We start from the raw sequence: 15,320 nt of genomic DNA on the forward strand, positions 1-15,320 counted from the left end.
GATATGGACAAGTCAATGGCTGTTGTAAAAAAAATAAAGGAGAAATCCAAATGGCACAATTTAATGAGAAAATGAACTTGCCGATCTTATCTGCAGACCTTACGAAGACAGTCAAAACTGTGTTGAAGTTGATCGATAAACACCATTCTGGCATTCAGGAATGTTTCAATTTTTCTTTCTTATAAAATAAGATTGTACACTTTTGACACATCAAAATACACTTTCAAACCACCATGAATACACTTTGCAGACAAAGGGGGTAGGCAGGTCTGTTATTGTACATAGTCTGTGGTTAATATATGCATTAGTTTGATATGTTTAAGGTTTCAGGAAATGAATTTGAACCACTGGATATAGTTGCATATATCCTTCAATACCAGTTGTTTGTTGTCAAGCACACCCAAAAAAAAAAGAAGAAGAAATAGGCTGGAGACCGAGTCAAAACATTGATTTCACAATAGTCTCGTTTCCTGCTGACTGGGGTCCGTCCTATTGCATAACTTAGTAGAATAACCAGTTCAGAATGTTGAGACCAACTCATTCAACTGGATATATAAATATTAATCTTTATTATTTGATACATCTAATTACATGTCACTTGTATATTGGACACTACTCTCCTTCTGATCCGTACTCTGTCGTACAACTTGCTCTGACAAACAGAAATCTGGAAATCGTGGAAATCTCAAAAAGAGGTTCGGCTGCGAGAAAAGTTTGGCGGTCTTGTACGGACTTGATATTATATCAATCACATTGTGCGTGACAAAAATACACTTAATAAGCGCAAAGAACACATAACAGGTGTAACCAGTGAGCCAGATGAATTATGAAACGTTTTTTACGACCTCATAAAACAGGGGCAGTCTGTGACGTCTAAGTTAAAGTCATGCTATCTAAACCTAGCCACAAAATATAGAAATACAATTTTGTTAAAGTTCATTTGTAAATACCAATTTCTTATGAAACAAGGAATTGGAATTTAGTGTAACCATAGTTGTCTGTAGTGTCTCTTTTCACTTTCACACGAGAAAATTCAGATCGGCTGAAAAGTATGTCATTGTCTGAATTGGTTCATGAACCTCATGTTTCGGTTTGACCGCTGCCACATATGCGGCAAGTTCTACAAGTCTTCATTTGGCCTCAGACTGCATGTTAAAGGGATCCTTCACAACAACTACCGTTTCCATTGCCAAGTCTGTGGAAAAGGGTATCAAAAACTATGGGATTTCAACAGTTAATGCTCTAAAATCCTAGCTAAGATAAATAGCGCTACTAAAATCCATGCAACTACATGGACAGTTACTTCAACTCAAACATTCAAAGCAATGGAAAGTTTCAAAACAACTCCATGTAAAATGTACAGTTTGATTTTTCGATGATAACTGAAAAATTACCGATGCATTAAAGCCTAAACTGTGAATGAAGACCTAAAATCACTATATCTAAGAACTGACAGCAAAAAAAAGTGTGTCTGCTGATGAGGATGTCATATTTTGTGTTGACACGATCTTTTTCTTTCGACACTCAGGAGGGTGCCCTCGCCTAACGCGCAATTGTAATAAATATAGAGGGTGTCAAGCCATTACAGAAAGATCTGTAACTTTCTAGATCCTTCTGCCAAATGGCAATACCTGACATACTTGCAAATTAATGCATATGCGAAGGAAAACTTACCATTACTCTTGTGCCACATGTTCGTCTTTCACTGTCCAGCGACGAAATGGAGTTGCTTTTGGGACAACTCCACATTTCGCGTGGACAGCGCTTCCACCCTGTGTTGTGTGTAATATCAGATGTAGCTTCACTCCTGGGCCCCATTAGCGCTACGATAACTTTGTGAAACGGATGCCGAACAATAACATCACATACCAAGTTAACTATAGTTATATGAGCAAATCGCTTCTTCTTTTGAATGCAGCTGAGTAATGGGTAAAAATGACACTTTAATTTGACCACCATATTATGTATGATGTGAATTTTGTATGGGAATTTGAGATATACCCAGAATCATGGGTGGGTGAGTGACTTCCCCCACTTTGTAAAGTAGCGTGTCATGTCAGCTTGGTGAGGGAGAGCGTCCTAAGACCTAAGTAGATCAATGTAACTTCTGGCAATAGTATGCTGAAGAGACTGCAGTCATAATTCTCACTTTGTAAACAACTTTCCGTATCGTGTGGTACTTCTCCCTCAAATCTCCTGCCTCAGACATGGGAGCATCATGGTCGTACGTCGTCGTGACAAACTTCACCTTGTTCCCAGTTCCTGGTAAACTTCCTTCAACACACAACAGCCGCTACTGATAATTGCTGCATCATTAATAAAACAATGAAACCATATTCATGAAGTGTCAATGTCTTAGAGAGGAGTTAAAATCAGAGTGCATATTCTGATAGATTCTCCACATAGTTGATACTTCCGGTTCGAATCCCACATGGGATGTGAGCCCATTTCTGGTGTCATCAATATCCCCATGCATGGATGTTGCTGGATATATTGCTTCAGAAAAGCGAAAACCAAACAGTCAGTCTCCATTGAAGACTCTAAAAGGATGAAACTTCTGTGGATGTACTCTGGCTTGTACCCCAACAAGGAGTACCATCAAAGGTATATCTGACAGCTGACTTACAGCTGATTGGCTCAAGAATCCATCCATTCTTCATTTTGATTGAAAGCGGTGGTCAAAGTTTGCCAAGTTTGGTGAAGAAATAGTGCAGGTTCTCCCTGCACATTCTCCTATGGAGACATCCTTAGAGGGAGTTTAATAGAAAGGTTTTTACACTGCTTTTAGCAATATTCCAGTAATATCAATAGGCAGCCAGTGAAGAGACATCAGGATGGGGGTGATGCGGCAGTGTTTAGGTTGGAGAGTAACTATGCGGGCAGCTGTGTTCTGGATTCGTTGGAGCTTTTGGATGGACTCTTGTGAAGCTGCAACCAACAAGCTGTTGCAATAGTCAAGTCGTGAGAGAATCAGTGTTCTCACCAGGGCAGCCGCAGCATCCTGTGACAGGAGATGTCTGATCTGTCCAATGTTACGCAGATGGAAGTAACATTTTCTGCATACATCCGAAATCTGTTTCTTCATGGAGAGGTCAGATTGGAGTAGGACGCCAAGATTTCTGACATATGGAGAAGGTTGAATGACCATACTTCCAACTTTCAGCTGATCATGTTGTGATTTTACTAACATGTTACTTGTGCCAACAATCATAACCTCTGTCTTGTGTTCATTTAGTTTTAGTTTGTTATTGAACATCCACGCACCAATATCGTCGATGGCATCTTCAATTCTGGTTAAGTCAGAATTGTTGTCACAGCCCCTGGTAATACCATCAAACAACTGAGTATCGTCAGCATAGAGATGATGATTAGTAGCTTTCTCACAAAGCAGGTCGCCAATTTCTTTGGTATACAAAGAGAACAATACAGGACCGAGAACCGATCCCTGTGGTACACCACAAAGAAGCATAGCTTCCTTGGTCTGAGCATTATGAACAGCACCAGATTGAGTCCTGTTTGATAAGTAGGACCTAAACCATAGAAGAGTCGTATCATTTAATCCGTACTGTAACATAAGTCTTGATAGAAGTATCTGGTGATCCACCGTATCAAACGCGGCTGATCAAGTGATACATCAATAATATAAACCTGAAGAGTGCCTCTCACTATATATTAAGCATCTCTTGTTTTCCCGGAATAACCGCATTTGAGGTTTTTGTTTGCTCTCAGGTTTTACTTTTTGTAAGTAAGACCTCTTCCCAGGTTTTACTTTTTGTCATTATTCTTTCATAACTCTTTATGAACATCAACATTCCCAGTGTTTGAAATCTTCACAAAGACTAATTTCAAAGTGCAAATGTTTTCTCACGTAAGATCGGAACCGCATCTTTCAGGTTATTAACTCACGGCCACCAAGCCAACGAAGATGTTGGGGTTGAATTATCTATTTATAGTTACTGTCATTAAATTGATTTTACTTGCACTTCAGTTATTGTTATGTAGCTTCATTAAATGATCATCTACATTATAATTATCCATCATTGACAGTTTATATGTTAGGAGAAACACTTCCCCAAGGATTTGGTAGAGAATGTAAATCCTTGGGAGGAGGGAAATCCCGAGGGGCTAAAAACCTTGGGAGGAGGGAAATCCTGAGGGGCTAAAAACCTTGGGAGGAGGGAAATCCCGAGGGGCTAAAAACCTTGGGAGGAGGGAAATCCTGAGGGGCTAAAAACCTTGAGAGGAGGGAAATCCCAAGGGGCTAAAACCTTGGGAGGAGGGAAATCCTGAGGGGCTAAAAACCTTGGGAGGAGGGAAATCCCGAGGGGCTAAAAACCTTGGGAGGAGGGAAATCCCGAGGGGCTAAAAACCTTGGGAGGAGGGAAATCCCGAGGGGCTAAAAACCTTGGGAGGAGGGAAATCCCGAGGGGCTAAAAACCTTGGGAGGAGGGAAATCCCGAGGGGCTAAAAACCTTGGGAGGAGGGAAATCCCGAGGGGCTAAAAACCTTGGGAGGAGGGAAATCCCGAGGGGCTAAAAACCTTGGGAGGAGGGAAATCCCTCTACCAAAACATTCTCTACCAAAACCTCGGGGGCATGTTTTCTCCTATACTTCAAGGTCAGGGTCAGTCATGTGATTTGAGTAAAACTCTTTGATTCAGTTTGCTATTGTTAGGTCAGCACTTAAATTTATTGGTCTTTCACATGATATGGTTTAACCAATTTAAATTCAAAGATTCGTAAATAACGTATAACGATATTTATTGTTACCATGGTTACACTGACACTTACCACTTGTATATCCAAAATTGGTTCCTCCGTCAAACATATACCTACAGAAAAGACAAACAGTTTTACTGACAATTGAATATACCTACATGTTGATATTGGCGCTATATGCCACAAGATATACCTACATGTTGATAAGATATACCACAAGATATACCTAAATGTTGATATTGGTGCCATATACCACAAGATATACCTACATGTTGATATTGGCACCATATCCCACAAGATACACCTACATGTTGATATTGGTGCCATATACCACAAGATATACCTACATGTTGATATTGGCACCATATGCCACAAGATATACCTACATGTTGATATTGGCACCATATGCCAGCAAGATATACCTACATGTTGATATTGGCACCATATGCCAGCAAGATATACCTACATGTTGATATTGGCACCATATGCCAGCAAGATATACCTACATGTTGATATTGGCACCATATGCCAGCAAGATATACCTACATGTTGATATTGGCACCATATGCCAGCAAGAGGTCCAGACTCTGCGCTGCCTGCTGGGGAGACTGCTTGGAGTGGTTGTATCCCCAGTAGTCTAGAGGAGACTCCACGTAGAACTCGGAACACACCTGCAAATATGCAAACAGAATTCCATGACGACACTCTCTCCTGATCTAGTATGATTAAGATTTTACCTTGATAGTGAAATGAATCTGTTATCTGTAACCAACAGCAGCTGGGGCGGTGGGGTAGCCTAATGGTTAAAGCATTTGCTCATCACTCCAAAAACATGGGTTCGATATCCACATGGGTACAATGTGTGAAGCCCATTTCTGGTGTCCCCCGCCGTGATATTGCTGGAATATTGCTAAAAGCAGCGTAAAACCATACTCACTCACTCATCAACAGTTGAATATTGCCCAGATATTTTATGAAAAGCATTTCATGACTCACTGTATGAAACAAAATCACGAATAGAGTGAATATATCATTTCAATGTAAATCCTGATTCTAAATATCTTGCAAACAGGGACATTGAATTTAAAAAACTTTTGGTTGATTTATGTATTTACATACAGACGCCAACAAATATCACAAAAGTGAATAACACTGTTTGACAGTTGAAAGTTAGAAAGTGTATTTCTAGAAATTTACAGATATAACATTTGAGACACACACATTATGATGTAAGGACAAAAGAAAGAATATCCTGAGACGAGTGAAAGACAAACTGAGACAAGTGTCACATGACATATCCATGAACCGTCAGGCATCAGGTGACTCACCAGTGGGCCGTGAGGCTGGAACTGACGCTGGACAGCAAACACTTTCTCGGGCGAGTCTGAAAGTTGTTTAACCATTTGGTGAATTTGCATAAATAGAAATAATATGACACCATGTCCTGGATTGGTTTGGCTACTTCATAATTTGTTATAAATTTGTCAGTTATAATTTGGACATTTACTAGATTCACAAAATAATGAATAAAACATACCTGATCAGGGAGTTATATTTCTAGAATATCTGAACTTGTAACTTGTAACATTAACCTGTCAGCCCAAAGTCGATTGTAGAATAAAGTCCTTCAAGAGTCCCACATCGGAGGTAGCTTGCCCCAGCGCCATCTGTTGTGAACAGGATGACATCGTCACCAAGGTAGGACCTCATGATGTCACGTAGTGTCCGCAGGTAGTTGTGGTCACAGGCAAAGTACGATCCATACTCATTCTCCACCTGCAGCCAGTAAGTTAGTGAGTGATACAGTGGTTAGTGAGGGAATTAGATGGTGAATGAATTGGTGAGTGAGTGAGTTAGTAGATGGGTAGGAGTTTGAGTGGATTTAGGATTTGAGAAAATGAGCGTGAGTTGGTTAGCAAGCTTGTTGGGTGGTTGGGTGAGTGTTAGTTGCTGGAAGGGTGAGTGAGTGAGTTTCATCTGGAACATTCAATTGTTTTGGCGTTTTGCTCCAGAAATGAGCACTACTCTCAGTAAAGTCTTTTTTGTTGCCATGACAATAAAAAATCCCAATTCATCAAAAAACACCAGTTCACTATGAGACTCAGCTGAATAGCAAGTTTTATCCAGAAATATTCAATGGTTTTGAAGTTCTGCTTCAAACAGAGACACGGACGGATATGCACACTGCTATATTCCCCCTGTATTCAAACCAGGCGGACAAAAGTGATCCTCAAAAAGTGCAGGAGGAAAATAATATGTGCTTCAGTACCAAATGGAGATAACTGGTGTTTGATACCAGTAAAGCAACTGCAACTGAGTTACCTCCCTTGTTAATGCGCTGATCTTTCAGATTTGTACCTGATCAGTTGGAAGAGAAAAGATTAACTGACATTCTAATCACTTTCATCTATTCTAATACATCAAATGATCCAAACCTGAATTGTTACATCTTCAAGTGAGTGAGCTTGGTTTTACACCACTTTTAGCAATATTCCAGCAATATTCCAGCAATATCAAGGCAGGGGACACCAGAAATGGGCTTCACACATTGTACCCATGTGGGGAATCTACGTCTTCAAGAAACGTTTTAGGTACATATCACACCTGCACTGATATGATAGGTCCTCCATTACTGTAGAGGAGAGGGCGGACCCGGGGCAAGAGATCAGCGTACCATCTCGCCACAGCCTCCATGTAATCTGTCGTATACAAGCACACATGTACAGGACATTGGCCAGACAAACTCTGGAGATTGTACAAATCATCAGTTATTGTAGGATATTCCACACAACTAGTACATGCTCGAGGTGCTGGAGTGTTCCCTTGATCAACGGATGTCTTTTTTCTGGCTTTCTTCTTCTGGGGAGTATTCAACTCATGCAGCCTGTTAAGCGCAGCGAGTATCACACAACCTGAGACACATAGTCTCAGTATTTTAGATACTGTACATTACTATACCCGCAACTAGGTGTCTGCATGTGTTCGTGTGTCCACCATCTGGTCACCTACCGTCGGATGAGTGGGTTCTTTTAAGTGCAGAGGGTTGTGTACTTCACACTAGGGGTACAAGTGACAACACTGAATATAATGTGTGCCTTCACCTGTAATGGTGTGTATGAACACCTGTAAGGGTTGCCTACCTACTACCTGTAATGTGTGCCCACCTGTAATGTGTGCCCACCTGTAATGTGTGCCCACCTGTAATGGTTGCCTGCCTGTAATGTGTGCCATACCTTGTAATGTGTGCCCACTGTAATGGTTGCCTACCTGTAATGGTTGCCTACCTGTAATGTGTGTGCCAACCTGTAATGGTTGCCCACCTGTAATGTGTGCCTACCTGTAATGTGTGCCCACCTGTAATGTAATGTGTGCCCCACCTGTAATGGTTGCCCACCTGTAATGGTTGCCTACTGTAATGTAATGTAATGGTGCCCACCTGTAATGTGTGCCCACCTGTAATGTGTGTGTGCCCACCTGTAATGTGTGCCCACCTGTAATGTGTGCCCACCTGTAATGGTTGCCTACCTGTAATGTGTGCCCACCTGTAATGTGCCCACCTGTAATGGTTGCCCACCTGTAATGTGTGCCCACCACCTGTAATGTGTGCCCACCTGTAATGTGTGCCCACCCCACCTGTAATGTGTGCCCACCTGTAATGTGCCCACCACCTGTGTGTGCCCACCTGTAATGGTTGCCTCACCTGTAATGTTACCCCTACCTGTAATGTGTGCCCACCTGTAATGGTTGCCTACCTGTAATGGTTGCCTACCTGTAATGTGTGCCCACCTGTAATGTGTACCCACCTGTAATGTGTGCCCACCTGTAATGGTTGCCTACCTGTAATGTGTGCCCACCTGTAATGTGTGCCCACCTATAATGTGTGCCCACCTGTAATGTGTGCCCACCTGTAATGTGTGCCTACCTGTAATGGTTGCCTACCTGTAATGTGTTCCTACCTGTAATGGTTGCCTACCTGTAATGGTTGCCTACCTGTAATGTTTTCCTACCTGTAATGTGTGCCCACCTGTAATGTGTCCCTACCTGTAATGTGTCCCTACCTGTAATGTGTGCCTACCTGTAATGTGTCCCTACCTATAATGTGTGCCCACCTGTAATGTGTGCCCACCTGTAATGAGTGCCCACCTGTAATGTGTGCCTACCTGTAATGGTTGCCCACCTGTAATGTGTTCCTACCTGTAATGTGTGCCCACCTGTAATGGTTGCCTACCTGTAATGGTTGCCTACCTGTAATGTGTTCCTACCTGTAATGGTTGCCTACCTGTAATGTGTCCCTACCTGTAATGTGTGGCCACCTGTAATGTGTGCCTACTTGTAATGGTTGCCCACCTGTAATGTGTCCCTACCCGTAATGTGTGGCCACCTGTAATGTGTGCCTACTTGTAATGGTTGCCCACCTGTAATGTGTGTCCACCTGTAATGGTTGCCCACCTGTAATGTATACCCACCTGTAATGTGTCCCTACCTGTAATGTGTGGCCACCTGTAATGTGTTCCTACCTGTCATGTGTGTTCACCTGTAATGGTTGCCCACCTGTAATGTATACCCACCTGTAATGTGTGCCTACTTGTAATGGTTGCCCACCTGTAAAGTGTCCCTACCTGTAATGTGTCCCTACCTGTAATGTGTGGCCACCTGTAATGTGTGCCCACCTGTAATGTCTGCCTACCTGTAATGTGTGCCCACCTGTAATGGTTGCCTACCTGTAATGTATACCCACCTGTAATGTGTGCCTACCTGTAATGGTTGCCCACCTGTAATGTGTGCCCACCTGTAATGTGTGTCCACCTGTAATGATTTCCAACCTGGTGTCTACCTGTAATATATATGCCTACCTGTGTTGTTGCTACGTAGAAGGATGTTCCTATTGACGTAGCGACTCTCCATCAGCCAGCCAGGCAGGCCGCCCTGCAACAGAAGTAACAGACGTCCATCTTGTCTCCATCAGACACAGGCGAAGGGCTGGGGTATCTGACAGGCATATATACATCCACTGAGCGGTCAAGTATGGCATAGGAATTCTAAGAGGACAGTTTTTGCACATTTTATCCATTTTGTAGACTAAACACACATGATAATATTCACGAATAGAAGCATGTATTCATACTGTTCGTAAAAATGTTCTAAAAAATAAATAGGGTAATTTTTTTTAACTTAAAAAAGGAAAAATGTTAAAATAGTCATACGTAAGTGTAGGGCTATTAGTTATGGAAAATGCAAACATCAGATGGTGAATTGTGTTAGAAAACACATATTATGAGACTTGCAAGTGCTCGGGGAAAACAGGGTTGTTGTTGTTGATTTTAATTTGCAAACATCCATGCATAACGTGGTAGCATTTTAATCGCATAAAGCGATTTGAACATCTAATGTAAAGAAACATGTCTTGATTGATGTGTTCAAGGGAGGTAACTATGTGGAGCTTAATTACCTTCATCTACAACGAGCGAGACATGGATAAAATACATGACAGTTCAGCGGTGGTTCAAGTGAAGCATTAGGTTATCCGTACGTCCAGATTATCTTTCAACAAAATTACTTGACTTACCAAACAACAGCTAGAGACAACACTTAAGTTCATTGTAAGTGACACCTTCCTATAATTGATTAAGTTGTATGCAGAAATGACAACTTTGAACTGTGCAAGACAAAACAGATCCTTCTGTGTAATGTGTCACTGAATCAGACACATTTAATACAGACCCAGACTGACAGACTTGTGTATCAAACACCTGTATCAGCACTACATCGTAACCTAGGCAACCAAACAAGACGTACAAAGTCCCAGCCTGCATCAGTGTAGGGCCCGGGCCGCAGGATGACCAGCAAGCCCACATCTTGAGCCAGTTTCACGAAGGTCGCAAAGTCCAGATTCCCAGAGAAATCAGACTGGAAGGGTCGACGCTGATGAAAATTCCATGGCACATAGCTGCAACACCAGAAAATCAACTTTATAATCAGAGTTCTAGATAAATAGCATCATAAGCACAAAAATATGCAGAATATGTCACCAGAACCCATAGTCATATCTAATACATCTTATATTTCATACTTATATACAATATACTAATGGATTGCAAGCATCACATATACTGAACAATATACAAAATATACCCCTGGGTTAAAAACACCTAAGCAAATACTGAATGGCTCAAAACAATCATTTGGAGCCCAGCTGACTTGGTTTTGGTTTTAATTTTAACTCCAATCATAAAAGGTAGCTATGGAACTTAACCTCAATTTCACATGTTCAATGCAGGCAAATTTTATCTTTTCTAATGTGTCCTCTGCCTTGGAATAACATCTTGACAATGAAAGATTGCTAAATAAGAAATTACACTGCTGTTTCACAGGATGCTCCAAAGATATGTTAGATATTTTCTTTCATAATTTATGAAAAAAGAGAATCATTATATATTTGATCCATAACACTTTCATCAAACTTTCTCAATGGGCCTTTTGTCATGGCATAATATCTTGTCAATGAAATATTGTTAAGTGAGAAAACACATTGCCATTTCACAAAATGCTCAAAACTTTATTAACATACATAATAAAAAAAGGAAAATTAAACAGATCTGTCATACAATGTTGTTGGAGTTAAAAGACAACAAGGGTGCGTTTAGTGAAATGATGATTTTAAGGGGGGTGGGGGTGGGTGGGTTTCACCCATTGTGTTCTGGGGGAGCCATCAATTTTGTACACACATAAGGGCGTGGGGTGGGGCAGCAGCAATTTTGTACATATAAATATGTTTCAATTTATGCTTAGAAATTATGGGAATGGGAGGGGGGTCACTGATTTTGTACATGACATGCAGGGGGGTCACTTATTTTGTACATAAATTTAAGGGGGGATCATTCACATTGTACATGCTTCTCCATAAAAATCATCATCACCCCCCCTAGCCATAAATTATGAACGGTCCCTTAACATGCAATTTAACACGCTGAAATGTTCAAAGTGTCTCTGTGACCTTGAAAATTAAGTGAAGGCCACCCAAATTGACTGGGCCCTGCGCCTTCCCTAGATAAGGCTTGGTGTTGAATATGAAGAAAATCCAGGGAACGGTTCTTGAGATAGCTTAACATGCAGGTTAACATGCTGAAATCTTCAAAGTGTCGCCATGACCTTGAAAATTAAGTCGCTAAAATCGACTGGGCCCTGCGCCTTTCCTAGATAAAGCTTGGTATTCAATATGAAGAAAATCCAGTGAACGATTCTTGAGATAGCTTAACATACAGGTAAAACGTCCCCTTGTGACCTTGAAATGAAGGTCAAGGTCACCAAACCTGACTTGGGCCTTTCTTATACTGTGATGAACCTAGGTACCAAATATGAAAAGAATCTAGTCAACGGTTCTTAACATATTCCAATTTGTACGGACGTACGTATGAAGGGACGGACAGACGGAGCCTAATATTATATCCCCTGCTTCGCACTAAACGCGCGGCGGGGGATAAAAAAATACACAGTTGAGAGAGATCCCGTGCCATGCATTAATTTTGTGCTGAAACGACACAAGGAACTTATGGTGAGGGAGCAGAAGAATATTTACTGCAGTGTTCAACAGACTTATCAAGATCAACAAAAATCAAAACTAACAAAAAAATTGATTTTAGTGTTTTTGAGCAATCAGAAATACATATGAAATTCAGTTTCCATTTCCCCAAAACATCTGAAAGTTCAACATTATTCTTGAGCTTATACACTATCGGAGTGACTTCAGTTCAATGCTCTTTTGGTGGTGGAATTGGGTTTAACGTCGTGCTTGAGAATATTTCGCTCATATGACAACGTGCATGCGTGTGTATGTGTATGTGCGGCTGCTTGTACTAGCCCAGACTTAAGCTGGTTTTATAGTGCTAGCCCACTGAGATACCATGCGGCAGTGAAGCATGAATACCCCACTCAGACACATTATACTGACTCCGAGCCGACCAGTCCTTGTTGTACCCATTAATGCCGAGCGCCAGGCAGGGACCAACAAGTACCATATTTTAATGTCTTTTGATATGACGCTGTCGGGGATCCTTTGAACAGCAATTCAGCTACATCATGGCCAACTTAATTCTGGATTAAAAGGCTACAATGAACCTACAATGATTGGTTCCTGGCAAGTCCAAGGGAGGCCACTATGTACAGCTTATACATCAAGTTAACATCCTCACGTTTGTATTGTGTTCAGTCCCGCAGCATACATCTTCATCAGCCGATCTTTCCAGTGCTCCCTCGGTACACGAGTATAGTGGATGCTGCCCGAGATGTAGCGAAAGGCTTCCCCATCCTTGACAAACGTGTCGTGAGAATAGTCAATAGTAAAGCTTCTGGTCTCAACCTGAAATTAAGAAAATATGTTACATTCTATTTGCTGCACACCTGCAAAAACAAAACACACACCTGCATCTACACAATACACACCTGCATATACACAACACACATCTGTATCTACACAATACACACCTGCATATACACAACACACATCTGTATCTACACAATACACACCTGCATCTACACAACATACACCTGCACCTACACACGAAACACCTGCATCTACACAACACATACCTGTATCTACACAACACATACCTGCATCTATACAACACACACCTGCATCTACATAACACACACCTGCATCTACACAACACAACTTCATCTACACAACACACACCTGCATCTACACAACACACACCTGCATCTACACAACACATACCTGCATCTACACAACACAACCTGCATCTACACAACACACACCTGCATCCACACAACACACCTGCATCTACACAACACATGCCTGCATCTACACAACACACACCTGCATCTACACAACACACACCTGCATCTACACAACATACACCTGTATCTACACAACACATACCTGTATCTACACAACACATACCTGCATCTACACAACACACACCTGCATCTACACAACACACACCTGCATCTACATCTACACAACACACACCACAACACACATCTACACTACACCTGCACCTACACACGAAACACCTGCATCTACACAACACACACCTGCATCTACACAACATACACCTGCACCTACACACAAACACACCTGCATCTACACAACACACACCTGTATCTACACAACACATACTTCATCTACACAACACACCTGCATATACAACACACACACCTGCATCTACACAACACACCTTCATCTACCTGCATCCTACGCAACACACACCTGCATGTATACAACACACACCTGCATCTACACAACACACACCTGCATCTACACAACACACCTGCATCTACACAACACATACCTGCATTTACACAATACACACCTGCATCTACACAACACACACCTGCATCTAAACACACCTGCATCTACACAACACATACCTGCATCTACACAACACATACCTGTATCTACACAAAACACCTGCATCTACACAACATACCTGCATCTACACTACACATACCTGTATCTACACAACACATACTTGTATCTACACAACACATACCTGCATCTACACAACACACACCTGCATATAGACAACATACACCTGCATCTACACAACACACACCTTTTTCTCTACACAACACACCTGCATCTACAGAACATACACCTGCATCTACACAACACACATCTGCATCTACACAACACACACCTGCATCTACATAGTCCAGCATATAACTAGACAACTTTGCACTATACCAAGGTGTAGGCCTTGGTTGGAATACGAGTTTATTCATATGAACTAGCATCTACACAACACATACCTAATTACTTGAAGTTAACCAATGTGTAGAACTATGAGAAGATGAAGATGATTCATTTTTCCTAATATCAATTGCTTGGCGCCATAGCTACTCAGTCGGAAACAAGTTTAGAATTCCATGTATTGCAGCAGATGATTCACAAAGTATATGTTGCACAATAAGAAAACAGGCGTCAATGTTTTCTTAATGTTACAACAATCTATATGAAATCTGCTACATCTACTGCTGATTTCCGCAATCATTAAATTAGCTCTTGTGATGAAATAAGTTTAGATATTATATTTTCTGCAATCTTCATCCGTTATGGAGGAAATAAAGAACATCCATGGGAGCCCATCTATCTGCCCTTGAGTTGTGGGAGTCACTCACCCCTACAACCACCAGCAGTCCTGCAGCTACCAAAGATGTCCATGATCGGAGTAGTCTGCACCCCATTCTGCCCGAGATGTCACCTTCTATATCCCTGTCACACAAGTGCAGAATTACACGTAAACACAACCTGTTACCTTCCTAATTACGTCATAATCACTGAACTGCCAATACTGTCACATGACAATTGATCTTTCCGGCTTTACCTATAAGTTTTAATAACACATATTATGGAGCCATATCTCATGGCTGACAGTGTTGTCGAAGGGAAGTAACTCTGATTTCCAAGTGGCCTACCACAAGTAGAAATGTTCAGCGCGGCTTAAGACTTAGTTACACTTTTTTGTGCTTATAGCGATTAATGACGTGCTGATCATTAAATAATAACAAAATCGATATTCGGGTAACATAGTACTTGCTTTCAGAGTATGATGATAAACTGTTAAACTGTTTGAGATGCATTCT

The 15,320-nt window shown here is 41.4% G+C and overlaps 1 protein-coding gene across 1 annotated transcript in view; it reads right to left on the bottom strand.

The window, feature by feature from the left end:
* The window catches only part of LOC124273148 (beta-galactosidase-like), a 32,957-nt gene extending 17,841 nt beyond the window's left edge, over positions 1-15,116 (bottom strand). Inside the window, exons 1-10 of the mRNA XM_046708365.1 lie at positions 14,856-15,116; positions 12,908-13,074; positions 10,515-10,665; positions 9,572-9,644; positions 7,323-7,417; positions 6,311-6,494; positions 6,047-6,102; positions 5,265-5,389; positions 4,791-4,831; positions 2,150-2,274 (exon numbers count right to left, since the gene is read on the bottom strand). Of these exons, the coding sequence (XP_046564321.1) occupies positions 2,150-2,274; positions 4,791-4,831; positions 5,265-5,389; positions 6,047-6,102; positions 6,311-6,494; positions 7,323-7,417; positions 9,572-9,644; positions 10,515-10,665; positions 12,908-13,074; positions 14,856-14,921 (1,083 nt within the window). The 5' untranslated portion in view covers positions 14,922-15,116. The remainder of the gene's footprint in view (positions 1-2,149; positions 2,275-4,790; positions 4,832-5,264; positions 5,390-6,046; positions 6,103-6,310; positions 6,495-7,322; positions 7,418-9,571; positions 9,645-10,514; positions 10,666-12,907; positions 13,075-14,855) is intronic.
* Between the last annotated feature and the right edge of the window lie 204 nt (positions 15,117-15,320).

This window comes from Haliotis rubra, unplaced genomic scaffold, assembly GCF_003918875.1.
Source record: "Haliotis rubra isolate DU_JTF1 unplaced genomic scaffold, ASM391887v1 Scf177, whole genome shotgun sequence".
In the NCBI taxonomy this organism is placed as follows: Eukaryota; Metazoa; Mollusca; class Gastropoda; order Lepetellida; family Haliotidae; genus Haliotis; species Haliotis rubra.